The sequence below is a fragment of the Anabas testudineus genome, chromosome 4, assembly GCF_900324465.2.
Source record: "Anabas testudineus chromosome 4, fAnaTes1.2, whole genome shotgun sequence".
NCBI classification, from domain to species: domain Eukaryota; kingdom Metazoa; phylum Chordata; class Actinopteri; order Anabantiformes; family Anabantidae; genus Anabas; species Anabas testudineus.
In genome coordinates, this window is record NC_046613.1 from 7,658,982 (window position 1) to 7,686,200 (window position 27,219).

Sequence of the window (27,219 nt, forward strand, 5' to 3'; positions counted from 1 at the left end):
AACCATGGGATATCAGACGATTTATTACAACGACTACCTTCGGTTTGCAAAGACAAGTATTGTTATGAGGTGTGGAGTGATTTGTTATTGAACGTATATTAAAATGTCTTGAATTCCATCATAATTGTATTACTGCTGTGTGTTTCTGTTATCAAAATGTATGTAATTTTCCTATTGTTTCATGTACTATGGCAGGCACATTTTTTTAGTTTATTAAAATAATATGTCATTACATACCCGTCATATTTTTTGGACTGGTAGGAATATGTCTGTAAATCCCCATCTTAAAAGTACAAGTTTAAATATTCACGTATTGCCTCCTAAAACTTGATCAATGTACTTTTTCTGTTATGAAAAGAAATAATCCGTTGTTCTAATATGGTATGGTTTCTTGTTTGGGACACATGGAGCAAATGAACTACATATCCCATAACTCAAACAGCAGGACAATACAATTGCCTGCGCCTTTAGGGTGTATTTAATAAATACCAAGTGGCCACTACAATGCAGAAATACCAAGTTTAGCACGATGTGAAGTTCAGCATTACATTTACTAGGCATTCTTGTAAGAATTAAATTAAAACGTGTTTTGTTTTGTTTTTTGAACCGGCGGGGTCCTGGACTCCCGGCAGTCTTCAGGACTGAGGAACACTTCCAATAGCAGAAGTGAAGTTTGGACGAACACAGCTAGCTACTTAGCGGCTCCCTCCTCCACACAGTGGCGGACGACCGTGACACCGTTTCGGCTCTCTTGGGCTTTTAGACTCTCAGACTCAGGCAGAATGGCGTTAGTCCGGGTATTTCTGTGTGTGCTGTCCGTGTTTGTGGCTCTAGTCTCGGACAGGTTCGTTGCGCTGGCTGCCTTCTCTCAGTCCCTGGACAGCGACTTCACATTCACCCTGCCCGCTGGTCGGAAGGAGTGTTTCTACCAGACTATGAAGAAAGATGCCTCACTGGAGATTGAATATCAGGTCACAAACACTCTCAAAACTGGCATGAACTTGTATGAAATGTAAATGTTACTCGAGCAAATCAAAACGTAGCTGTCTTCGTGAGCCAGATCAATGATAACCTCGGCATTATTAATATCCTTACACTTGTCAGACCTGTTGATCAGCTTATCATTTTACTTTGGCTCCTGTTAATGACTCAAACTAGTTAGAATTAGTTAGAACTAGTTCTCATTTACAGGCAACATTCATTCATACGAATTACACTGGTACACTATGTTACTACGTTATATTAAATATACACAAGAGATCCTTTAGGTTGGTGACTGACATTGATTGAAATCATTGTTGAACCTGTTATGCTAGTCAGTGTGCAATTTCCAGCACTGAATGAACTGCTGAGTTGGAATTACTGGTGTGTCTACAACTGAAACCGTGTCAGGGAGTTGCCACTTGTTTCCTAGTGGGAGACATCCCAAACATTTCATATATCTGTTGTAGTGTCTACCAGGGAGGGCATGGTATCCAGGCGTATCTCGTCCAGTGGAGAATGAGAGAGACCTTGAAAGGGAAAGCTAGTATTCCCCACAAATAAACTAGTATGAAGTCCAACTATGCACACTGGAGAATAGATCAGCTGATGCAAACTTCAAGAATTGTTTTACTGTGAATCAGTCTTTTTTTTTACCTCTTGTTTCTTACACTGTCCACAGGTATTAGATGGTGCAGGCCTCGATGTAGATTTCTACATCTCCTCTCCATCTGGCCAAGTGTTGTTCAGTGACTATCGCAAATCAGACGGAGTGCACACGTAAGTAACATAGATCATCTTTGAGACAGATATGTGTATGTATGTGTATTATTGTCACAGACACACATGCTAGCCTTGCTATTTCCCTCCAGGATCGAAACAGAGGATGGAGACTACATGTTCTGCTTTGACAACACATTCAGTGCAGTCTCTGAGAAGTTGATCTTCTTTGAGTTGATCTTGGACAACATGGATACAGATGAGGAGCCAGACGACTGGAAGGAATATGTGCATGGCACAGACATGCTAGACATGAAGCTGGAAGACATCATGGTGAGAATGTAGCCAGTCTGAGATAGATTTCTGAATCTGAATGCACTAGTGAGAAGTTAAAAGGAATAAAAGTGAAATTATTTTACTCTCACTGGGTGTTAAAGACTTTGTCCCTCTGTTGTCTGTCATTGAGATATTTGTCAGTGGGGCTGCACAGTGACCCAGCTAACAAAATCACAAGGATAGTGTCACAAGAATAGATGTCATGAACTGTCACCTATTGCCTGAGTATTGCCAATTGTTTCAACTTGCACCACAGTAGTCTGCACCACCTCTTCACCAGAAACAGCCTTATTTTGTGTCAGAGGTCACATGAATCACGTGGTCAGAGGCGGGAAATGTATGTTCCAGCTGTGGAGGAAGTAGGTTTTCACAAAGGAAGGACAATACCTGATTGAGTTGCTTTGTTTCCAAAGTCAAAAGTGCACCTAAAGAGACCTGAAGCTTTCTTGGCTTAATTACTCTGCCATATAAATAAAGATTTAGTGTCAGGTATAGAAAGGTTCTAACATGATGATTTATTTAATCTAACCCCTGTGTCTCCTCTCCTTCAGGACACTATCAACAGTGTGAAGGCTCGGCTGGGTAAAAGTGTGCAGATCCAGACTTTGCTGCGTGCATTCGAGGCTCGTGATCGAAACCTCCAGGAGAGCAACTTTGACAGGGTCAACTTTTGGTCTGTGGTCAATCTCACTGTTATGGTGTTGGTTTCGGGAGTTCAGGTCTACCTAGTCCGCTCGCTGTTTGAAGATAAAAGGAAAATTCGTACATAACGCCACCCTACATGGAAGGACAGAGAGAGAGAAACTAACACACTTGCCCACAGACACCTTTGGAAGTTTTTTTTTTCCAGCTGATCCAGCACAGACTCTAAAAAAGTTTTTTCTGTTCACAGACATATGAATACATAAATACACAGACATTTTGATATTCTTAATAACAGATTTGCCAAAATAGTTACTGTGGTCTTCAGTCTTCTGGAGTGTGTGGAACAGCAGGAGTACCCGGTTGGGAACAGGAACTTGATTTGTGGCCTCAATCTCTTTACTACTCAAAAAAAAAAAACCCTTTGAAATGTGTATATTGTTTTATAGGTCCCCCCGCTAGCTGCTGTAAGTCTTCAAAGGAAGTCATATAATGAGCATGTTTATGATATAAATATTTTTCTAACAGAACTGAATATTACAAGGCCAATTGTTAAAATGTCTTCTTTTCTATTGGATGGTTTTTATTAATCTAAACTATAAGAAGAAATGGTATAGTGCCTAAAGAATTCAATGTATTTCTACCGAACAGGAGTGGGAAGATCAGTCTGTCAGCATGTCTTCTCATATATTACTTTCAAAAATGTTTGGAGAATTCACAAAGATCTAAGTTATTAGGATGTCTTTGTTGTTTTCTATTTAGCTGCTACTCTTTGCCCGTCTTTGAGGCCTCTGAATATTTTTCCTATTGCCACGAACATTTATGTCACGTGTTACCTTTTATTGCAGTACTGAAAAGTTAGGTCTTTTAGTAGGGCCACTTTATTAATGCTGTTCTTCGGCAACTAAAAGACCATGGAGCAGGTAAAATGAAAACAGGCCATCTCTAAATCTCTACCCTTCCCTAGAATCTTTGCCCTACTTTCCTCAACCATGACTTGGGGGGCTAGTGGCCTTAATGGCCACTTGCTCCTTTACTTCACTACTGTGCAGCCTCACAGCTGCTGGCAGGTATCTGCTTACAGTCAACTACTGTGTGAAGATGTTGAGCCTTCCTTTCTCTCTGGTGACAGAAGTCTATTTCTATCTTACTGACTCCTAGAAGGTTATTACCACTACTACATGGGTGCACTGCTCAGTTTAATATGACTAAGCCATTCCCTGCCTTGGTTACATAAGTGTTTTTGTTATTTCATCTGTGTATTTAATTCACATTTTATTATTACAAACTAACATCTGATCATTGCACTGCCTCTGATGCCATAGAACAACTTTTCTTTTTTTTCTTCTTTTTTTTTGTTTTCTTTTCATCATAAAACATAATTTAACATTTTGTGTTCTGATTTGTTCATCTGATTATTGCGGCCCACAAAAAACAGCTTGTGCTAGTGTTTGGGCAAAGCAGCACAGTTGAAGAGGTTTTTATCTCATTGGTTGTTTGTACACTATTAAGATGGTATGGTGACAGTTGCTGAAAGGATTTTTTTATTGGTGTTTACTGAGCTCCACAGTTGAAACCTGGCTGCTCGCTACCTTGACAGGAAGTTCTTCATTGTCGTCTGCTGAATTTCCCCCATGCTGGAAGATAAATATTATACAGTGAGTTCACGACTTCATAATTTAAGAGCCTGGTGTTAGGTGCTGTGAAATTAAACTTTGTTTAGTGTAATTGTTTGAAATTGATCATTTTTGCCATGCAGTATGTTCCTATATCACACCTTGTTTTGTGGACGTCTGCTTGTAAGAAATGATCGTCCACTGCCTCTGTTACACTGCTTACCATGGTTTACTCGTCTGCCTAAAATGTCACTGTGATATCCAGTGTTTCAATTAAGTACTGTTTGATGAGATTCTGTATGTTGTGTAAATGATAGAGTGGTTATATAAAGTTACAGTTAAGTGTTTTTTGATTCATTCACATTTCTGCAAGAACAGAAGACCACAAACATTTGAAAAAACTATTTTGTTACTGAGTGGGAGAATGTTATACATCAGCTACACTGTCTCTAGAGTGGGGAAATGAGAAAGAGGGGATGTGGCGCTACATGACTAATGAAGTAGTTGTAAATGTGTATTAATTAAACAGTTATACTTTTTTTCTGATGTCTTTGTTATGCTTTGTTCCTACTGAACAAAAACCTCTATTTTTAATAGGCATGCAGACAGCGTATTAAAGAGTCTTGCATCTACCTACAGAAAAGTCAAGTTGACTTCCAGCTCGCAGCAGCTCAGATTAAACTGCAGTGACTACATCATACAGCTGCTGGTCTGTCTGGTGCGTTACTCTGGATCTGGTGGTGCAGAGATCTGATGATCAGGCACTCTTTCAGTGTACAACCTGACACTCCTGCCAAGCACAGCGGACGCAACCCAGGAGACCTGAAAGAAAATGGTATTGAGCTTGTTGTGGGTTGCAGTCAGAATCATTATCACTCGTATTTACAGTCATTACATGTTGGTACACAACTCTTACTGGCCTATCAGATGCTGTGTGGATGATTCAGTCCTTGGGGAAACCCTGTTTTTGTTAAAACAAGATCCAACCTGAAACTAGAGTCAAAGATAGATTTGTAGTATGTATCAGATGCCTAATCATAACCTAACCCTAAACCTAACCCGGTTCCCAAACAAGCTTTTGTGTTGGTAGAAATTACCATGGTGGGTATTTGTGGTGTCTTTGAGCTGACAGGCTCACTGGCTGACTTCCTTATCACATGGGAGACGGGAGGCTGTGGTCTAAACACTGTGGCACTGCTATTTGAAAGTTACATCAGGTTATTAATGAATGTCGGCGTGATAAGAGTCTTTAAAATGACAAACCCTCATCATCATGGGAATAGTTTGAAATGCTACGATACCTTTTGGCCTGCATGTTGGCTGGTCTTATAATGTCAGCAGGAAAAGGGCTGCATATGTTCAACACAGACACCTTGTGAGAGAAGAAGGAGGAAAAAGGAAATAATCAGCATTGATGTGACAAACAGCTGGCGACACGCCTTTACAACAGCCAAACAACAGGGGGCGCTGTGAGCTCTGACTCAGAGCTTCACTTCCGGGTAGTGACGTGCGACATCAGAGCTGCTCAACAACATTCATTCATGAACCCAGGTACGTGTGAAAACCTTTGTGGAAATAGTTCAGTCGACTGTCATCAGGTCGTCATGTGTCTTGTTTTCGTTGAACTGCTCCGTTAAGCTGGAAGTATCGGTAGTTTCTTCGTAGCCTTCGTAGCCTCGTTCTCCTGGTCCGGTTCGGAACAGGTTCACATGACAGTTAAAACGAAAGTCCAGGTGAGACTCAAGACCAGCGCCTGTTTAGCACGGATGTAACCTAGCTGTTGATTTAATTATTGTAAATATGTGATCAAATGGCGTGTAACTAGCTGTCGAAAGGTTGATGCTAACGTAGGCTATTGGAGGTCTAAATCTGAAAATCTCTGTTGTTGATTGGTTAGTTTATTCAGCTTTAATTCATCGGGAGATCTCTGAGATCATTTTATCCTGTACAAAAGAGCCTGCGAATAAATTATATTCAAAACAATATAATTTATTCACCCAAACGACTATCGCACACAAGCATACACGGCAACGCTAATTAAAACAATCTAAGTCTCTAAGAGGAAGTAGTGTGTCTAACCTCAGAGTATGTGGCAGGTCATTGGTTTACAGATGCAGACACAGGTCAGCTGAGGTCAATAAAGACATCTAGAAAGATCCAACATCTTCACATAACTCACTGTGATGAGTACAATAATGTGTTTTTAAAAACGCTTATTAAGAGCACAAGGTTTTCCAACACAGGGGTATTGCTTGGTTCTAGGTATAGTTTGTGATTAAACAGAGAAATTTAGGAATATGCAACGTTTAACCGCAACATTGAAATAATGAAGGTTTCGAAACTAGATTTTGACACAACCCACAAATGAGTGTTTGTGTCTGTGTGTGTTTGTGGTCAGGGTGATGGGGCCAGACGGTGCCCCAGGACCTGCTGTGCCCTGGCAGAAGGTGCTTTGGGAGCGCCAGCCTTTCCCTGATAACTATGTGGATGAGCGGTTCCTGGAAGAATTAAGGAGGAATGAAGGCATCCGGCAGTATCACTACTGGGCTGTAGTGAAAGAAGCAGGCTTTGTGGGACAGCAGCTGTCATGTGTGGCCATTTTCATCACCCTGTGGCTCTACATGGAGCAGGTAAGATGTCTGGTCCTCACTCTGTGCCTTACTGTGAATGGGTTACATGGAATGCATAATATAATGTAATATATATTATATAAAATATGTAATACTCCTCTGCATTCTTGGCAGGGTCTTCTGTCCCCTGAGATGCTTTTATCAACCAGTCTTGCATGTGCACTTCTGGGTTACGGACTGCATCAAGCTTTGATGTCTCAGTTTGAATCAGACTGTGAGCCCCGGACTCATCTTGCTGACTTACAGAGTGCCTCCATTTTTCTTTCCTTCACATTTGGATTCTCGCCGGTTCTAAAGACACTAACAGAGTCTGTGAGTACGGACACAGTGTACGCCATGTCTGCAGTAATGTTGCTGGCCCACCTGGTGTCATTCCCTTACGCCCAGCCCTCACCCCCAGGGAGTCTCTCCCTAAATGCAGCGCTGTTTGCCTCTGTGTGTTTAGCCTCAAGGTTGCCTGGGGCTCTGCACACATTTGCCATGCTCAGCTGCGCCCTGCTGGTGTTTGCCCTGTGGCCCTGTCTGCTACAGAAGTTGAGGGAGAATGCCCCTAAACATTTTACTGGGGTGTGTGTGGGAGTGTGTCTAGGAGGAGTAGTGGGTCTGGGGTCCCAGTCACCTGGGGGAGCGGTGCTTTTGGCCCTGGCCCTAGGAAGTGTTACATTGCTATGTCCCTTGCTACTAGTCAGGCTGCAGAGGCACAAGGACAACATCCACGGACCCTGGGATGAGGCTGAGATTCATGAGGACCTCAGCCGCTTGCGTCACTAATGGACGGAGCGGTTCCCCTGACCAAACTGACATTTAAAGACTGAGCCAGTTGAGAATATTAAATGAATCGTCAGCCTACAGTATTATGTTGGTGCTGTACGTGTAAACAGACAGATGTTAACTGTTTTAATATTGTTCTAGTGATGACAACTTACAACTTTGCAGAAAATGAAGACATTTTTATAACGTTGAACAAACTACTGTTGACCTTGTATCAAACGATGTATCAACTAATGTGCAATGCTGACTTATGTTACTGGACACACTCTGATGCTATGCAGTACTTATATATAGATATCAGTTTTAATCTGTGGGAGACGTTTCAGGATTCATAGTTTTATAGTATATTGTTGTTGTTTATAAATGGACATTTGTGTATTGTTTAACACAGTGGCCTGATTGCAAGTGACAAGGGCTCTTATTAAATTACAAACTATATTTAAAAATGAGCATGTTAAGATTTGAAACTTTTTCTCAGTAAGCTTACACTGAGTGTTTTTACATTGTAAGCTGTTTAAGAAAACGTCATAAATAGATAGTATAGATAGGCTGTTATCATCATCATCATCATTTCATCATCATCATCCTCCGTGTTGCATTCACGGCCACACCCCGCCCGGTGACGTCACAGCCGCCCGGTTCCCCTCGTCAGCTGATGAAAACCACCTGCAGTCGTGCAGCTTCACTGGACCGGAGCACCTGGGTTCAACCGGTCCTCCATTTTGTTGAATGTTCACTGTGAACCACACTGGAATTGTGTGTTTGTTTTTAATTTTTTTGTTTTTCTTTCTAGATATCAAAGACCCACTACACATTGTCTTATCATTCCGGGTTTCAGTGCAACACGAAACCGTGTGTCGGTAAAAACACACCTGCACTATTGTTAAATCAGTGTCTTTGGACCGACTGTGCGACCATATTTGAAATAAATGCTGTTTTAAACCGAGGCGCAGGTTGAGACCGGCCATCGTGAACACAGTGTGCGGTGGACGCTAGGTGTCGTACCTTCACCTCTCCTCTTCCTGGCTTGGTGCACATTGTGCCGGCGAGCTTTCCACTTGGCTTCGCCTGCTGCGGCTGCGGCTCCATGGTGTCAGCAGCTCGGAGAGAAGCCGCACACGAACAGACACCAGCGAAGAGCGCGACGTCGTAACAGCGCGTCACTTTATTCCCTGTGTCGTCAGAGAATTAACAGGAGCTCTAGAAAGACCCATAGTAAACCGAGAGATTGTGTTTTGGATATTTAACTAAAATATATCTTGGCATCTACAACTGTTGACAAACTAATAATTAGAGATAATAGTCATTATCTGCAAAATGACAGAATCTCATTTGAGTAAGTGTCCACTTGTAACTCAACTCATCAAAGAATGACTAATCATGACACATGTTCAAAAATAAAATACCTGTTTATTCAAAAACAGTACAAAATGGTGCTTATTCATATTGTTTTTTACTATAATAGATTACTATTTTTATTTACACAACGCTCAGGCAGCTGAAATAAGTGAGCAGACGGTCGAGCACATTCCAGCATTTATAGCCAGTGATATTATGTGTAAAACAGGCTCAAGACAGAGTAGATTTTGCAGACAGCAGATCCCCAGAGAAGATACAGAAGCCTAGCACAGTGCTTCAGATGGATTGCACATCACACAGGTCACGGGTGTCTCTGAGTAGATGTTGCAGCTGGGTGTATCACTGGGGCAGATGGGTAATGAAGTTCTGAGCAGACATCATTGCTATTTAACGTTTGGGACAGCTGGAGGTTGCCTCCTGTAAATAAGATCAGATCGGTCAGCTAAAAATACTGTAAAGGTATTAACAGAAGACGTAAGAAATGGACCCAGCCACCATCTAATCATTTCTAAAGTATCCACTACCTGACTGTCTCTCTGTCTCAATTTGCACGGTTATTAGAACATGAGACCTAGTTAGACTGACACCTCTAGCTTTATATGCTCATCCTGAATAAATACATACATATTTAAACACATACAAATACCTCAAGGACAGGCCCATATCTCAAAAATACCCATCATGCACCAGTATTTGCCCTCCAGAAGAAAAGAAAAGGGGAATATTGGTGAATTAATGTGAGGAAAGAATAATTATTAGGGATTAGTACAGGATGGACAAGAGAACATGACAGATGAGAGACTCTTTAGAAGAGCTAATCCAAAGTCATGTGGGACGGGATTCACAATCCTCAAACCTTTCGTAAGTATAGAGTAAATCTTTTGCACTTTTATTTGGTCAGATTTTATTTTGGTCAGAGAACACAATAAACTGACTTAAAAAAGTTTTGATATGAACTAAGCATAGTACATCTATAGGGCAAAGAGAAAGAAAGGAGGCATAAGGTTGGATGGAAAGAGTCAAGAAAAGAAAAAAAAAGAAAAGAGGGAGACTATGCAGGAAAGAACCTAAAGAACCATTGGAGAGCACAGAGGAAATGAGGCAGAGAGAAAAATGAGAGACAGGCCAAAAGCTGGGGAGGAACCAGTGAAAGAGGAGAAGTCAAGAAATACACATGAAAAAAAAGTCGGGGGGAAAAGGGAAAATAACGGTTATTGCATGAGGGAAACTCAGGAAGGCAATAAAACAAAATACATGATGGGAGAAAGGGAAAAGGGGGGATGAAGAAGAGAGAACGATAAAAACTTGACAGAGCGCTCAGCCTGTTGTCTCTGGCTCCAGTAGAAAGCTGCATAGAGAGAAGTCCTGTCTACTGTGGCTGATGGGAAAGAGAACATGAGAAACACATTTTCCAGCAGACCCCCACCCAGCTCAAATAACAATTCCTTCTACCCATGTGCCTCTTTAGTGCAACGTTGACTGTGTGCGTGCATAGATGTATAACAGTGCATGTTTGAGTCACAGACTGCATGTCGTTATAATGTCACAGGATCCAATCACCTTGGTACACTGGGAGCACGGTTTGGGTGGCCAGTGGCCTTCCTAAGGCCATTGGTACTCGGGTAAGCAGGGGGTCCAGTGCGAGTGTGCACCCGAGGAACTGGTGGGGCATGGCCACGAATCACGGGCCTGATGCCGGTCACTGAGTTTTTAGGTAGTGTTGGACTGAGGAGGGAAGAGAACCTTATATGGCATCAATATCACCCGCAAAGTGTTGATTATTGCACGTGTCACTGTAGTCTAACTGTACATGTATGTTTGTACCTGGAGCTCTGTATCCATGAGGAGTCTACAGGTGGAGGCATAGGGGTGGAGCAGGTGGAGGTGGAGAACTCTCCAATAACATCAAGCGCCTCCTTCAAGGCAGTGTGTTTGCGGAGCACTTCCTCTCGGTGCTGCTGCTGCTCTGGTGACTCATCCATCAGCGCTGAGCATTCTCCCAGAGCGTAGAGCTGGGCCAGGAGCTCCGAGCTGATGAACTCCTTCACCTATGGAAAAGGATTATAAACAGCTGTGACAAGTCAAAGAGTTAGATTCTGTAATGTGATATTTTATTCTGATTTGGGATTTTGGCTCTAAATTCATACAGGGTGTTGAAATTCATATATATATATTTCTTTGGTTTCTCTTTTTCAAGACATTGGAAATGCTCATGTAGTGCTTCAAATGCATAACAGTTGTATGGTGGATAAAAGAATACAGGTTCAAATGGGCAAGTTGAGAGACCCACTTTAAAAAGGGTGCACAGAAACAGATGGGTGTCTTACACTGTTGATCATAAGGTGCATAATGGTCTTTGGTATCAAGTCTCTGATGGTCCTATAGATGATATTCATGTAAGAATCAACCAAGCTACGAATAATCTCCACTTGACGTTCCAGCTGGGGGTCTGTTAAGTTTTCAGGAGCTCCATTTCCCTTCTCATCCACCTAGGTGACACACAAGATAGAGCCGGGTGTAATTGCAACATACACTGTTCAGATTGTGAAACAGTTTTTTACCAGTGATGTATAGTCTAGTTAAATGTGCTAGGGCAATTGCTGAGGTAACACAGCTGGTAATTTCATGCTAATATAATATGATGCAAGGTTAGGTCTCTTAACTTCATTTTTTCCACAATAGTGATGAGAACAAGTATATGACCAATAGTATAGTATCACAGAGAACAGAATAGAGGGAATGCAAAAGAGGGAGGTAAGGAGGAGTGGGCAGAAGAAAGAAAAGGGGGAGTGGGTGAGAGACGAGGAACTGCTGATTAGAAACAGACTAGAATACACACACACACACCACACACACACATATTGTAGTGACATCATTGGCCAAGAATGCTGTGCTGAAGAGCCAACAACAGAGCAAGATGGAAGGGGTGGGGGACTTGCTTTTTTGCTTTGGCGGGGAAGCGAAGGGGGAACATGAAGAGAGAGGGGTAAGGGGTTACAGCCAGGATTTAAGGTTACCAAAGGCAATTTGTGCACATGACGTAAAGGTAAGGTGCAGACAGGTGCAGCTCCCCACAGCTAAGGTCAGGGTTGGTTTTAATTAGCTTGAATTGGGGTGAGAGTACTAACTGTGACTTTCTCAGGGTAGACTCCAGCCCGTAGCAGAGAAGCCTTCCAGCTGTCCAGCTCCTCCTGGGAGTTACAGGCCAACTCCAGGCATCTGTAGTCCTTATATACGTTCCTGCAATTCAGTGCCATATTGACATTGTATTTTTAATAGCCAGTAATCATATTTTTTTCTACACTACACATGAATAAATACATAACCTTACATTCCTTAAACAAATGCATGATCAAATATGACAACATAAGAGATCTGGCCTTTGCTAACAAAATGTCATTACTAGTTTGTCTGATAAACGTAGTGTAGGTGTTTGGAGTGATTTTAGCCGGTAGAAAGAAAAAACATGTTGCTGCACATCTAATGGAAAGAGAGAGTCTCTGGTCGTGTCCTGTGCAAAATGTTGTCAAACTCAACCACATGCCATATGAGTCAATTTAATTATCACTTATCCTGAGAGCTATAACATTTAAAATGCTGTCGAGTAGTAGTGTATATAAAACAAGTCATCAAGTCAAGAGTAAAAAATGTACCAAGACCACATGAATGTTTTTGGTGTTGGTGTTCTAATTTCGTAATACCCCTTCTTCTCTCCCCAGCTCTTGACCCACTTTGTACACAAGTCAAATGTTTTTGGAACAAGGTTGCATTGATGTATCACATGTGAATCCATTAACTGTGTTCCATTAAACTAACAACACAATAAGATGTAGTCTCAGTAAATCTGTGTGATTCCGTAGCCTCCAGGCACATCAAACTCACCTTAGCTCATGTACAAAACCAATGTTGAAAGTACAGTACATTCCCTTAAAACAATTTTCATCTCAATCATCATGTTGGGTCACTAGTGGGCATAATACATTTCTTGTGTTTGCATATAAATGATACAGTCACAAGAAAAATAAAAATATATGGCACTGTTTGCATTTTCCTGGTTTTTGGCATACTTTGGTCATGAAATGTGATCTCAGCTTCACCAAAGTCACAGACAACAAACAGAATAATCCAAGCTGATACAAACACAAACAGTTATCATCTATCATGTTTGGATTAAACAACACCATTACGACAAAATACAGAAGAATGGTGGAAAAAGTAACTGCTGTGAAATGACCTCAAGAGAGTCATTTACATTTACACCAGACGTCCTAAGAATATGTCTGAGCTGAAGCAGTTCTGTGAGGAAGAATGATCCTGCACATTGTGCAGGTCTCATCCTCAGCTACAGAAAGCGCTTGCTTAAGTTCATTGCTGCCAAAGGTGGTTCAACCAGTTATTAAAACAAAGTTGCCACTGCTTATTCTATCATTACTCTGTATGTTTAAAGGGTGTGTTCATAAAGACATGAAAGTTGACAACTGTGTTTTATCAGGTAGGAATTATTGTTTGTTGACAACTGTGACTTTGGTGAAGATCAAAGTCTTTTCTATAATATATTCAGTAAATTTGACGCCTTTAGCTTTTACTCCAGCACGCATTCACTGTGGCATCGTTCTGATAAGCAATGTCTCAACATTCTCGTCTAAAGTTGCATACATTTTTCACCAAGATCTTGTATTGTTGATGGGAGAGTCGGACTGCTGTGCAAAGTCTTCTCCAACACATCCCAAAAATTCTCAATGGGGTTAAGGTCTGGATGTGGCTGAATCATGTGTGAAAATGCCAGGATTCACAATCCTTATACCTTTTGTATGAATAGAATAATTCTTTTGTGTCGAATCCTGGCATTGTCTTCTTGAAATAAGCCTGTGACAATCTGGGAAGATAAAATCCATTGATGTAATAACCTGGTCATTCAGTATATTCAGGTAGTTAAGGTGACCTCATTCTTTGGGCACATAATGTTGCTGAACGTAGACCTGAGCAACTGCTGCAACCCCAGATCATAGCACTGCCCCCACAGGCTTGTACAGTAGCCACTAGGCCTGATGGATGCATCACTTCACCAGCCTCTCTTCTTATCCTGATGCGCCAATTACTCTGGAACAGGGTAAATCTGGACTCATCAGACCACATGACCTTCTTCCATTGGACAGTTCTTAACCCAGTTTTAGTAGTTTCATCAATCTCCTTAGATGTTTTCTTTGTTTGATTGATGCCAATAATTTGACTCTTCCTAAACAGATTAATATTTTTTCGACGACCACAGGATGTGTCTTACAACATGGTTGTTTAAGAAATGAGAAGCTACTCACTGCATCAGTTAGGGTTAAATTACTTGTTGCCAGCTAAAAAAAAAAAAACAATTCATACAGTAATCATCCAATGGGAGGCTTTTACACATTTGCTTATTAAAATTCAGGTAGTGGCTTTTTTTTCGATAGTGTATAATGTGCGGTATATAGACTTCTATAGAGATTTCTCGAGTAAATTTATGATAGGGTGGTTATACAGGTCACTGGATTTTGTGTAACATGGGCCAGCCTTGTGTACCAGATTGAAAACAGGTCCATGATGAAAAAAGAAATGGCTTGGACCAATCTTCCCAAAAGTTTTTGTTCTACTTGGTGTGTGTATATATATACAGTGAGGGAAAAAATTATTTGAACCCCAGCTGATTTTGTAAGTTTGTCCACTAACAAAGAAATGACCAGTCTATAATTTCAATGGTAGGTTTATTTGAACAGTGAGAGACAACAATGACAAAAAAAATCCAGAAAAATTCGTTTCAAAAAGAGTTATAAATTAATTTGCATTTCCATGAAGGAAATAAGTATTTGATCCCTTTGAAAAACGCGCTTTAGTACTTGGTGGCAAAACCTTTGTTGGCAATCACAGAGGTCAGCCGTTTCTTGTAGTTGGCCACAAGGTTTGCACACATGTCAGGGGGGACTTTGGCCTCTCCTCTTTGCAGATCCTCTCCAAGTCATTAATGTTTCGTGGCTGATGTTTGGCAACTCGAACCTTCAGCTCCCTCCACAGATTTTCTAAGGGGGTAAGGTCTGGAGACTGACTAGGCCACTCCATGACCTTAATATGCTTCTCTTGAGCCAGTCATTTGTTGCCTTGGCCGTGTGTTTTGGATCATTGTCATGCTGGAATACCCAACCACGACCCATTTTCAATGCCCTGACTGAGGGAAGGAGGTTCTCACCCAACATTTGACGGTACATGGCCCCATCCATCCTCCCTTTGATGCGGTGCAATTGTCCTGTCCCCTTGGCAGAAAAACACCCCCAAAGCATAATGTTTCCACCTCCATATTTGACGGTGGGGACGGTGTTTTTGGAGTCATAGGCAGCATTCCTCCTCCTCCAAACACGGCGAGTTGAGTTGATGCCAAAGAGCTCGATTTTGGTCTTATCTGACCACAACACTTTCACCCAGTCTTCCTCTGAATCAGTCAGATGTTCAGTGGCAAACTTCAAACGGGCCTGTAGATGGGCTTTCTTGAGCAGGGGGACCTTGCGGGCACAGCAGGATTTCAGTCCTTCACGGCGTAGTGTGTTACCAACTGTTTTTTTGGTGACTATGGTCCCAGCTGCCTTGAGATCATTGACAAGTTCCTCCCCAGTGGTTCTTGGCTGATTCCTCACCGTTCTCATTATCATTGAAACTCCACGAGGTGAGATCTTGCATGGAGCTCCAGACCGAGGGAGATTGGCAGTTAATTTATGTTTCTTCCATTTGCGAATAATAATAATAACTGTTGTCACCTTCTCACCCAGCTGCTTGGCGATGGTCTTGTAGCCCATTCCAGCCTTGTGTAGGTCCACAATCTTGTCCCTGACATCCTTGGAAAGCTCTTTGGTCTTGGCCATGGTGAAGAGTTTGGAATCTGGATTGATTGATTGCTTCTGTGGACAGGTCTCTTTTATACAGGTAACGAGCTGAGAGGGCTGCCAATGTCAGCTTGTTACCTGTATAAGATCCTGGAGGCTGATAGGAATCAATACTTTTCTTTATGGAAATGCAAATAATTATGCTTTTTGATGGATTTTGTTGTCATGGACGAAATATAGATTAAATATAAGGTTATGGGAAAACAAAATAGCTGGTTCAAAATTTTTCTCACGTAATATATATATATATATATGATATAGAGGGATTTGCTGCGATGTAATGTTGATTACACAAACATAAGAACTTTCAAATAGGCAGACTTACCTAAAAAATTACACTTTACATTCACTGCAACTAATAACCTAATAAATCATCTATTTTCTGACTTTCCCTGTTTTTCCCTTCTATTTTTCCTCACACTTTCCTCTGCATGCTGTAATACCAACTCTGTGCTTCAGCTGTGGAGGCAGCACAGCAAAGTAGGAAACAAGCAAAGGATCTGGAGCACACTGTTGTCCATCTGTTAAGCATTTTTCTTTAATCACTTCGTCATTTCTTTCCTCCTTTTGTTGTTCCCTTCTCACATTCAGAACACACAGTAATTAACCTCAAATATGTGAAACCTTTGTGTGTGATGAGAGACATAAGAAATAGAGAGAGAAAAAAGATTGCAGCAACACAGGGCTCTACAGATGATCAAGAAATAGGCTGTCAGTTTGTCAGCTTATGGCCAGGCTAGAATGGGTGAGGCTAATAAGTTAGGGCGTGGTGGCTAACAGACAGGGAGCAAGGCCAACAATGACAATACTACAGCGATATTACTCTAGGATCAAGACACTAGCTTTCGTATACACCAGTGAGTACACAGTCAAACTAATTTCTCTACTGATTTATAACTTGTATACATTGTTTTTCCTCATCTTTTCTGCTGTCCTCTTGTCAGCTCATGCAGTCTTAGTTCTTTTGCTCATCGTAGAACCTCTGTAGAACCATGGGTGCTTTAGATTTAAAGAGTTTCCTGACGTTTTTGATTATTGTCAGACAGGGACAAGACCACTGCAATGTCTGCCCCACACACACACACACACACACACACACACACACACACACAAATACAGAAAGAGAAACAGAGAGAGTGAGGGCGCAGAGAAAAGGGGGGCGCCATAGGACAGACTTTGACACATTCCTGGCTGATGGCTCTGATACTCTCTCTCCCGCCTTTCTTTCTCCTCTCAACCCTTCCAATTCTTCTTTCTCCCTCCTTTTTGTGGCGAGTCGAGCAATTCTTTCCAAACAAGAGCAGCCTCATCTCTGATCCAAGCTCTCTGGCTTTGATTAGCTGCTTAATGAGCCTGCCGTCGGTATGCTGTGGTCTATACAGACACACACACACACAAAGCCACATACATACATGTACACACATGCACATGCACGCACAGATCCAGTGTGAGTCCGAATGCAACATAACACAGAATTATAAACAAAGCCCACATGGTCTGGTACAATCAACCAGGTTTTGGGTCAGGTCCAACTCCTAAACACTCACTTGCTCTGTTATGCTGCCTCTTTGTCTCTCTGTCTTTCTCAATCTGCTTCACACACTTAAAGCCAGCACAGTCAAGCTCTGCCCTGCCCTGCCCTCAAAGGTCTGGCATATACTCGGAGACAAAAAAACTACACCCACTGCAGTACTCATTGGATATCCTTTCACTTCCTGTGTCAAAGTTAAATGGAAGAGGTCAAAGAAAGGGCAAAACACAAGTCTGATATTTCCTCCCTTTCTTCCTTCAATATGTCCACCCTTGTAAAATATAACTATAACTTCAACAAGCAGGTGACAAGAGCAAAACTCCCTTTTCTGAGTCACACGCTCACTCACCAAACATGCACATACACAAACACAGGCCGTCAGCCGCACATACAAACCTTAGCTCTGTGTTGAAGATCGCAAAGACACATTTGTTGGACATGAAGCCTTTCTCCACATCCCTGAGCTTTAAGTTGTCCAGGGGAAGCATATACTTCTTCTCTTTCTCCTGGAAAAGATGGAATACAGAGAAGATAAACAGAAGTACAGAGTAAAATATGATATCACAGAGAGGTAACACAGGTGTTGATAGCAAAAAAAAATAAAAACAACAGAGACTGGAGACAGTTCACCGGTAGTGAAGATATTTTAGCCTACGTCTAGAGAAGAAAGAGGGACCAAAGGGCTTGAACTGTATTAGGAAAAGCATAAGAATGTGAGGTGAACAGAAAAGGTGCAAAAGGTACATCTGAGTTCATATCAAAAGTGTCTGCACATCAGACTGACTGACATTAACAACCCACTAACTAGTGATAGAGAGAGAGAGAAGTGAAAAAGAGATGCCATAAGACTACAGTCTGTCATCACCATGGGGACTTATGAATGATAGAGAACAGTTGGAGGAGTGGAATGGCCAGAGTGAGGAGAACCAGACAGTACGGAGGCAGGGTACAAAGAACTGAAGCAGGGAATGAGAGAAGGAGTATGAAAAAAAAAAACAGCAAGAGAGGCCGGGCCCACATGTGAAAGTCATTACTCAGATTCAAGCTCTAACACAACATTTCTCCACAAGTGAAGCCCTTCCCCCTCAACTCTCTTCCACGGCCTGCTCCCTCTTTTTAACCTTTGACAAAAGGGCTTCCAAAAATGATGCTTATAGGAACAACCGTGGATGAGGTGGGGATAAGTCCTGGATGTTATCTGTACATATGGATGCACCTGTGTGTGTGCTTGCATTACAGCATTTGCACACTCATGATATGGGATGTAAGCTAGTAGGACATTTTGGTCTTTTCTCTCTCAGTGCTCCCCTGAACCCTACGACTCTCTTCCTTCGTACCTCTTTCCTTTTTTCCAAAGGGGCCCACTTCCTGTAACAGAGTCTGAAAAAAATTACAGAACTCAACTGGCGCTCATACAGCAACATCTGGGATCGCTTTGGACAGAGAGGGAGGAGACTGGAGAGTATAGGGTGTTCTGATGGGTAGAAATAGAAAGTAGAAATGATGAAGAGAGGAAGAGGAGGGATAGAGGTGGATAGAAGGATAGAGGGAGGTGAATTTTGCTAGAGTAGATGGGGAATAGTTGAGGAACATAGAGAGCAGGATAGAGTGTGCAGGAGAAGTGGAGAGAAACTGAAGACAACTCCAAAGTTGATTCCCCATGGGTCCCATCAACCCATATATGGCTGCTAAGTTCCTCCCTAACGCTCTCTCCTTCTCTCACTCCCCTTATTTCCTTATGCCTTCTCCGAGTGAACAGGCAGATCCCTAGCTGAATGACTGAATGTGCCACGTCAAGACTGGATACTACGCCGGGACACAGCCCTGCGGACGCCCAATTCAAGATACATGAACAACTCTGGAGAAGGGACACCCATAGGAGTGGATGTCTGATGCGCACGTCAACCCCTCACCCTGCACCATAGCACCGAAATAGGACAAGAAAGAAGAGAATAACAACGGAAACCTTTTGCTGACTCCTCTCCCCCATGGGCAGGACTGCTAGTGAACAACCAGAGACAGAAGACCCAAGACTGACAAGAAAGTGAGAAAGGGTCCTGCTCCGTCATCCCAGTGTTCAGACTACCTGTTCAGGATCTTATTGGTGTACAGTAGTCTGCACATTGGTTAGACTGTGCAAGGAAGTGCTTCCACAGCAAGGCTCAAAACAATATAAAAATCTGCATGTACTCTATCTTGAGGCAAATCAAGGGTCTAATATTCTAATAATGTTTCTAGCTTGCAAATGTCTTTAAACGTACACACACTGTCGCCAGCTTTTGGCTCTTAAAATGCACACCCTATACTAAGTCACTCACTATGAGATCCATTTTGTAGCATTTTGTCTGAGTGTCTCTGTTAATGGAAAGTGATAGCTACATTTAAGGCTGAGAGGTTTATATCCAAGTGAGCAACTTGTGAGTCTGACGTTTTACTAATATTCAAGGCAAAAAAGATACAAACTAGCCAATTTCTAAACTAACTGTTTTTTTTGTTTTTTTTTTTCATATTGTGCTTCACTCACTGGGTATCTTGAGTTTCTGCATGTGCATCTATGCGGCAATATGACTGTTATGTTCACATACATTATGGCACTGCTTTGTCCATGCATGCATCTGTGTGTGTGTTACATTTGTCAGGGAGGTCGTGGAGCATCATACATCAGAGTTGATGTATGATGCCCAAAGCTGTGCCCTTCATACATACTAATGGATTTGAGATATGGAACAGGCCTCACACACATAAACACACACACATACGCATACACAGTGAGGGGAGCGTGTAGATTAAGTGTATAGGCATGAGTCTGTTTTTCTTCAGGGTGCCTGGCGGAGCTCTGGCAGTCGAGGGATGAAGGAATGTATGTCTGTTCAGTGTGCTACTGAGATTAAACTCTGAATTATTATGTACTCTCATTATAAAGTCAGTGCTGGATACAACTGTAGTAATAGAAGGAGTTACAAAATGTTACTGCATGGAAGCAATCCACATAGAGGAGAAGCAAGGAGGTTAAAAGGGGAGTTGATAGGGGGTGAGGGGGGAAGAGGGGTATTCATGAGAGAGACTGTGGAGGAGTTGAGAGGAGAGTGGGGGAGTCAAAAGGGGAGGTCTGCAGTGTAGAAACAGCCATGTGGGATTTCTCTGGGCAGACCTTGGAAGATGGTGTTTGGACAAAGCTTCAGATTTTCCAGCCAGGAATGTGCACAGTCCCAGGGAGAGTGCCAACCACAGAAAGGGGGAGAGAAAAAAAGAGGGGGGTCAGAGAAAGAGAGAAAGAGACAGAGAAAGGGAGAAGGAAAAGGCAACAGAGGTAAAGAAAAAGAAAATAAAGGGGGGTGGCAGCAGTCGCAGAAAAAGAAATGTCTATGGAGGTGGTGTGGGCGGGGAGAGAGAGAGAGCGGGAACTGTAAGAGAGAAGAAGCAGAAGCTCGGCTTGTCTGACTGTATTCGTGTGTGTTTTTGCACACAGATACATGCACACATACATGTAGAAGAGCTGTAGATGTGAACTTCTCTAATAATATAGATCACTGTAATTGGCCTTTCAAACACATGAACAGCCAAGTATCAGGGTGGAAGATTACTCAATGACAATATATCCAATTGTGTCAGGCTGTGGCATCAGTCCAACTGATCCAAGAAGGACTTTTAGCTTTAATCTATGTAGTGAAACATACGTGTCTCTTTATCTGCAGGCAGAAAATGTTTGTTGTTCTGTAGTTTCTACAAGATATTTGCTTGCCTCTCTTTGTATTTTTTGTTACAGATGTGCTCAGTCTGTGTGTATGTGCTAGTTGATTTGTAAATGCTTAGTAAGGGTATGACAGCAGGAGGAAACCTATAACACTTCGTGTGTACAATATGCATGCCTGGGGCTGTGTCTGGGAACAGTTTGTTCAAGTGATCCATTGTTTATCTGAAAAATGACTGTGTGTCTGTCTGAACGAGTGTATATTTTTCTCCACTATTTGCATGCAAGTTTGTTTACATCAGAGTCCGCATGTGTACTGTATACTGTATATACAAGTTTGTCCACTGCATGTGTTTGTGCGTGCATGCGTGCGCATGTGTGTGTGTCTTAGTTTGGCTTGGGGCAGCTCCAGCTGTGTCAGAGTGAGACACTCCAAATGCCTGAACTCCCAGAAGAGGAAGAAAAGGGGGAGTAGAAGGGGAAGAGTGAGCAGTGAGCGGGACGAATGGGGAGGGGGGTGTCAGAGGAATGAATGGGGGAAATGGAGGGGCTCCGTTGCATGTCCAGGTGGCAGGGAAGAAAAGCGAAGAAAATGGTTAGCTGGATACAGAGATAATTTTTAAAGACACTCTTTAGTTATGCATTTAATGGTGTCTTTCGTCACGAAGCTTCTATACAGAAAGGCTCAATTTGTTTTGTTTTAGCCACAACATGGCCTTCAAGCTCTTCCAGTGTGGTTACCAAGAATAATAACTTATTTGCAAATTCATTCTACATACTGGAGAATGTAAAATACCAACCACTGGATTATGTTTGCCAAACAATACCCAACTCACTTCAACTCATCCACAACTGCTTTGCTTACAGTTTTTTTTTTTTTATCAAGATGTTAATGTTGACAGGTGCTTGTTTGTATCCATATACAAATGTTGCAATGTGCTTTCCTCTTCTGAACTCATTTCCTGTAGTCTGCCCTTCCTTCTTCCCATGACATCAGCTGAGACAGGATAAGACTGTTGTGGTGTGTCTGCCTGTCTACACTTGCTGTGCAGACCTTCTGCTCCTGTACAGCAGGCACAGACAGGCAGACAGATGGCAGCCCCACTGACACCAAAACAAAAAGCGACTATCTTTCCATTTACTTCAATAAAGTTCAAGTGACTTTACTTGAATATTGATGGAGATATCAGATTATTCTTTTTATTGAACTAGCTCTTGATTTTTTAGGGGGTTTCAATCAGAAATGTGATTTAATAAATTTGAAATTAATTATATCAATTGCTGTGTTTTTATTTCAGTCTCTTCATTTTGGAACTAAAATTGCAGTCCAAATTACAACTTTTTTGGAATAATGTGTACATATCTTGATTGCAATATGAGGGGAAAAGGGAATCAACATGAATACCTCACCTCATCGTCTTTGAACCATGACAGGCTCTCTGCTGTGAGGATGAACCAGTACTCCTTGGCGCCTCCTTTCATGATGCTGATGTTGCTGATTGTCAGCCAGCCCTTGCGTATTACCTGCACAACAGCCAAGGGTAAAGAGTTCAGATGGCAGGACTCACAGGATCATCACAATGGTATTGTAGAGAGGACATGTTTATGGAAAATAGATAGAAGTATAAATCATGTGAACATGTGCAAAGCTGGTCACACAGTGAGAGTGGACTTTCCTGATGAATATAACAGTGAAAGTGAGAAACAGTTGATTCTGGAGGAGAAACAAGACTTTTGGAAGTGTGCACAGATTATGCAGTCTGCAGGACAATGACAAAATAATTTCTGACCACCAGTGGACATAACTGGTCAAAAAGATGAAGACTAAAACTAAATGTAAAGACAAAGTATAAAACGTTAGCATAGAAAAGATGGGATCAAACACATGTGGAAGCAGCATGGCAGAGGCTGGAAAGAAAAATGTGTGCTGAGTAGGAGAACAGTAGGACATAACAATATGTTCTCAAGATGTGACATATAGATCCTGAAGACTGAATATGATTAGGGTGATGTATACAGAGAAAACTGTAATCTGTAACAGTCAGGAAACGTGTATCAGTTAGAGATTATGAAATAAGTGATTAATAAAGCTACAATGAGCAACAAAAGTAGCATGCCAAGCCACAACCCTTAAGCCTGACCCAAGCAATCACATATATTTCCAATAGAGGCAGCAGGGAGTGAGAAGGTTTAAAGAGATTGGTCTCCTACTATTAGACTTGAGGGAGGGGCCACACCCTGGAGAAAAACAAATAAAGGAGTAAATTAAAGTTGAATTTAGTTTTTCATCATATTAAAAATATATCTAATATTTTTGGGGGTGACACTTGTATTGATTATTTACTGGAGAACTACTGTCAAAACAACATGAGAAATTGTGTAAATAACGTGCAACCTTTTAAGCTGTGGGTAAAATGCACTACTGTTCTCTTAATATGACCATCACATATCAAGGCTGAGCAAACACAGTTATAGTAGGATTGTGCTTTTAATTATCTCTGCTTTCAAATGTGTCACATAAATATTATGTTACACTATAATCATAACAAATTGAGACAAAAAATCCCTTGTTACTGCATGACTGCATTCCTGCAAAAGGCCAAGATCAACTCTGGTTGCATGATTGGACCCAAAATCCCCTTGAAAAAACATAGAACAACAGAGATCTTCCATTTATCTGCAGCTATGAATGCTGATTAATGTTGCTTAATGAATAACACATGGGACAGAGAGCTCACTGAAAAATAAAAAGATTGATGAGAAAGGTTTAGCTCATTATCATGCACACTTGTAATACAGAGAACTTTTGGCAGCAAAATATACATTTTAAGCATATAGATCTTCATAGATCATCATTTATGAAGAGAACACTTGCACAAAATGCATAAATGTCTTGCTTGATTGTCCCAAAGTGATACTAAATAAGACAGAGGCTGAGGATGCTAGATTATGGGATATAGTTGGGTTATGCACTGTAGTCAGCAGTTAAACGTCTCTAATTTATTGGCAAGTCATAAAATTCTTGCCAAAATCTTTCAGTCTGATCAAAGAGTTGGAGTTATGCAATACTGTAGGCTTTGTTAAAACTATACTGCATTATGTTGCTGTGTGCTCACTTCTCATATTATTGTTAATGAATGCACTGCAGTTGAAAGTCTCACCTGGTTTCCTGTCATCCCTGCAACTACTTTTTTATTGCTTTGGTTGAACGTCTGCTGGCCACTGAGAGGGAGACAGAGGTCATATTATTTACTGTCAGCATGTTAGAATTTATACTTAATTTTAGAAATGTTACTCACTTAGTGAAGCCAATGAAATCTTCATGTTTAGTATTTATGTAGGCAAGCTGTATGTCAATAATCAACATGACCTAAAAGTGCAGACATACATTAAGTGGAGAGAAATAAACCACCAAAAGGAAATCATTCAAGTTATGTGATATTAATCTATGAAAGCAAAGTTTAATGACCTGCTCTCTGCATTTACTCTCTTGTTCTCGGATTTCGGTGGATATAATTTTCTCTGTCTCATTTCTCAGTGTGGGAAAGGAACTGAGCTACAGACAAAAAAGACCAAATGTCAGATTTAATCTATGTTCATTCAATACCCTGAAATGTACAGTATAAGTACATGACACATACATATGTATGCATATATATATATACCTTGTTAATACACTGGTACACAGTGGTCACTAGTTCTTGACTGACCATGTCAATAAATTTCATACATGGCTCCTTTAGTCTCAATATCTGTTTCTTCACTATGGCTTCAAAGGCCATGTCAGGAGTGAACAGACCTGTCCTGTGGGGTAAAAGAAATCTCATAACAAAATCATAAATCATAAATCTTTAAACATCTGATATGTTCAGAACACTATATTGCACCTGACACCATGAATGTTTCTTATGGCATAGTTGATTTCCCGCCGCAGGTTCCCCTCATTTGACTCAATCTGAAAACAAGCACAGAGCACAGTGCACTGTCAGTAAGAGCTAAAGATTTGGCTGAGTAGCACTATGATACTATATGTATGTTCACAGACAACATCATATGCAAAATAGCACACACCTTAACCAGCTCATAAGGGAACCGCTCATGGAAGATTCTGTTGATCCTAGCACCTCCTGACAAATTCACTGTGTCTACTTTGTCACCTGAGCCCTCAATTAGCTTCTCAAAGTCGACAGCCAAGCGCTGAACTAACCTAGAGAGCAGGAAGAGACAGATTGACTAGCAGAGACACTGAGACAGTGGTTTTCCGCATAAATTGGTTTCATAAAATTGGATGGCATGAAATATGTGTATATGTCTATACACCAAAATTACAAATACTGTATAAACAAACACAATATAGTCATGGTCGTGAAAGACCAGGGCTATTTGTGTTTTATCAGTTTAGAAAAATGTTCGTTTATATTTGTGACTTTGGTGAAAATCGGATCACATTTCATGAACAATTAATGTGGAAAACCAGGAAATTAAAAATTGCTTATTTACTGTACTTTTTCTTGCCACTCTAAATAAACAAATTCAAAAAGCTTTAATGGACAAGAACAGACACAGAATGACTGACTGTAGCAAAGTCTTGGTCCTACGTGCAGGGTCATCGGGACTGTAGTTTTTGTACTCTTCAGCCTCTTTTTTCAAGGCCAGGAGCTGGCTCTGCAGATGACTACGGAAGGTTGGCAAAGTGTCCCGGATGTGGTTTGTCAGTTGCTGCAAACAAACATTATCAATAGTAATACATACAAACACATTATTTACTTCCTTGCGTGTCTGCGTGCATTTTAACCTGGTTGAGTATTCTTTGTAAATATGGTGTGCCCATGCGTTCAGCCATGTGTTTGTAGGCCGGGTGAGATAGAAAGAACTTCCTCTCTGCAAGCAGAGCTGCTTTAATGTCCTTTCTTCCATCAATGTCCTTCTGACTGCGGTTTACCACCCCTATGTAACCTGTTGGGGAAGAGAGAAATGAACAACATGTGATTATTGTAAGGAAGATAATTTACAACAAGAGAAAGGAACAATCAAGGACTCTGATATAAGACAGAATCAACTTGCATTTCGTGACGTGTCCTTGGGAACTCTTCCCAGACTGCCATTTGTTCCATTAAGACTGTAGCATACAAGCAGGAAATTAGTGTGTTTGTGCAACAGCAGAGCATGTGGTATAGGGTGGGCCAAACCCCTTATTTAATACAGCAATAGATGGTATAGCACTAGACTCCATATCTAATGCTTCACCTCTAAGCTGCTACTAAGGCAGCTCTTTCAGTGGGCCTCCATGGCGAATGCATTAGAACTGTTAGAGAAGCATGAAGGAGCCAGCATCTGGTGGTGCTTCACCCATTCTGTACACTGCACTGGGAACATGCTGGCTCCTTGCCTTTTTTCTGTTTCTCTCTCTGTTTCTCTGTCTCTCTTTCTCACACACACACACACACAGCACAAACATTCACTAGCAATCGGCCACGCAGTTACCTACCAGTATCCCTGTTAAACAGACTAATACAGCCAATAATATACATGTCTTTGTCTGCATCACTTACATTCAAAACAAATGCACAACAAAATCCACACATTGTCAATGGTCCTACTGTGGTGTCATATTAAGAGAATAGCCTTTTTTGCTTTCGGCTGGCCATGAGATGAAGATAATACAGTGTCAACCATTATTAAGGTCCCGGTGTGACTACTTTTTTGCAGCAAAATGACTCAACATACACACACATGAGCACAGACAAGTAACCCACCTCTGCGTAGTGGAAGCAACCTGTTCTCTAGTATGTCACGGGCATCTGTTCCTCCATCCATCAGGTCTAGCTTAGTGATTACACCAATAGTACGCTGGCCTACAGGAGACAGAAAAAAAGAGGAAGTTTTGTGGACAAAAGTGACTTTAAAACCTGTTGAGTAGGAATAACAATGAAAAGGTAAGGTGAAAAAAAAAAAACATCTTGCTAACCTATAATCACAAATATTTCTGAAAATTTATTCTTACAAGGACACCGGAATGTAGACCCACATTTTAAGACAT

The 27,219-nt window shown here is 41.4% G+C and overlaps 3 protein-coding genes across 8 annotated transcripts in view; 2 read left to right on the forward strand and 1 right to left on the reverse strand.

The window, feature by feature from the left end:
• tmed5 (transmembrane p24 trafficking protein 5) lies at window positions 1-4,742 on the forward strand. Its single transcript, XM_026345404.1, has 4 exons — window positions 1-971; window positions 1,664-1,761; window positions 1,854-2,034; window positions 2,589-4,742. The coding sequence occupies exons 1-4, from the start codon at window positions 783-785 to the stop codon at window positions 2,805-2,807; spliced, it is 687 nt and encodes a 228-aa protein (XP_026201189.1). The 5' UTR covers window positions 1-782; the 3' UTR covers window positions 2,808-4,742.
• Window positions 4,168-27,219, reverse strand: part of dnm3a (dynamin 3a) — a 26,857-nt gene continuing 3,805 nt past the window's right edge. The window contains exons 5-26 of one of the 5 annotated variants that reach the window (XM_026345358.1): window positions 26,936-27,034; window positions 25,975-26,135; window positions 25,756-25,898; window positions 25,251-25,386; window positions 25,067-25,134; window positions 24,845-24,983; window positions 24,649-24,735; window positions 24,479-24,549; window positions 24,341-24,401; window positions 23,391-23,417; window positions 22,590-22,703; window positions 17,885-17,994; window positions 12,184-12,295; window positions 11,383-11,544; window positions 10,880-11,103; window positions 10,616-10,780; window positions 8,702-9,472; window positions 5,597-5,667; window positions 5,393-5,489; window positions 5,212-5,288; window positions 4,933-5,117; window positions 4,168-4,316 (exon numbers count right to left, since the gene is read on the reverse strand). In XM_026345358.1, the coding sequence (XP_026201143.1) occupies window positions 9,439-9,472; window positions 10,616-10,780; window positions 10,880-11,103; window positions 11,383-11,544; window positions 12,184-12,295; window positions 17,885-17,994; window positions 22,590-22,703; window positions 23,391-23,417; window positions 24,341-24,401; window positions 24,479-24,549; window positions 24,649-24,735; window positions 24,845-24,983; window positions 25,067-25,134; window positions 25,251-25,386; window positions 25,756-25,898; window positions 25,975-26,135; window positions 26,936-27,034 (1,913 nt within the window). In that variant the 3' untranslated portion in view covers window positions 4,168-4,316; window positions 4,933-5,117; window positions 5,212-5,288; ... (1 more) ...; window positions 5,597-5,667; window positions 8,702-9,438. Of the gene's footprint in view, window positions 4,317-4,932; window positions 5,118-5,211; window positions 5,289-5,392; window positions 5,493-5,596; window positions 5,668-8,701; window positions 9,473-10,615; window positions 10,781-10,879; window positions 11,104-11,382; window positions 11,545-12,183; window positions 12,296-17,884; window positions 17,995-22,589; window positions 22,704-23,390; window positions 23,819-24,340; window positions 24,402-24,478; window positions 24,550-24,648; window positions 24,736-24,844; window positions 24,984-25,066; window positions 25,135-25,250; window positions 25,387-25,755; window positions 25,899-25,974; window positions 26,136-26,935; window positions 27,035-27,219 lie in introns of those variants that run through there. The other 4 variants (XM_026345357.1, XM_026345361.1, XM_026345360.1 and 1 more) reach the window with 4 other exon arrangements.
• pigc (phosphatidylinositol glycan anchor biosynthesis, class C) lies at window positions 5,789-9,117 on the forward strand. Of its 2 annotated transcripts, none has more exons than XM_026345399.1 (3): window positions 5,789-5,846; window positions 6,694-6,925; window positions 7,040-9,117. In XM_026345399.1, the coding sequence occupies exons 2-3, from the start codon at window positions 6,698-6,700 to the stop codon at window positions 7,694-7,696; spliced, it is 885 nt and encodes a 294-aa protein (XP_026201184.1). In that variant the 5' UTR covers window positions 5,789-5,846; window positions 6,694-6,697; the 3' UTR covers window positions 7,697-9,117. The 2 variants fall into 2 exon arrangements, with proteins under 2 accessions (XP_026201184.1, XP_026201183.1); XM_026345398.1 differs by lacking the exon at window positions 5,789-5,846 and adding an exon at window positions 5,853-6,028.

Excerpts from the sequence above, each read along its gene's own strand:
- tmed5 (XM_026345404.1), top strand. The coding sequence starts at position 783 with ATGGCGTTAGTCCGGGTATTTCTGTGTGTGCTGTCCGTGTTTGTGGCT. Across the intron at positions 1,762-1,853 it reads AAATCAGACGGAGTGCACAC|GATCGAAACAGAGGATGGAG; the intron begins GTAAGTAACATA and ends ATTTCCCTCCAG. Across the intron at positions 2,035-2,588 it reads TGAAGCTGGAAGACATCATG|GACACTATCAACAGTGTGAA; the intron begins GTGAGAATGTAG and ends CCTCTCCTTCAG.
- pigc (XM_026345399.1), top strand. The coding sequence starts at position 6,698 with ATGGGGCCAGACGGTGCCCCAGGACCTGCTGTGCCCTGGCAGAAGGTG. Across the intron at positions 6,926-7,039 it reads TGTGGCTCTACATGGAGCAG|GGTCTTCTGTCCCCTGAGAT; the intron begins GTAAGATGTCTG and ends CATTCTTGGCAG.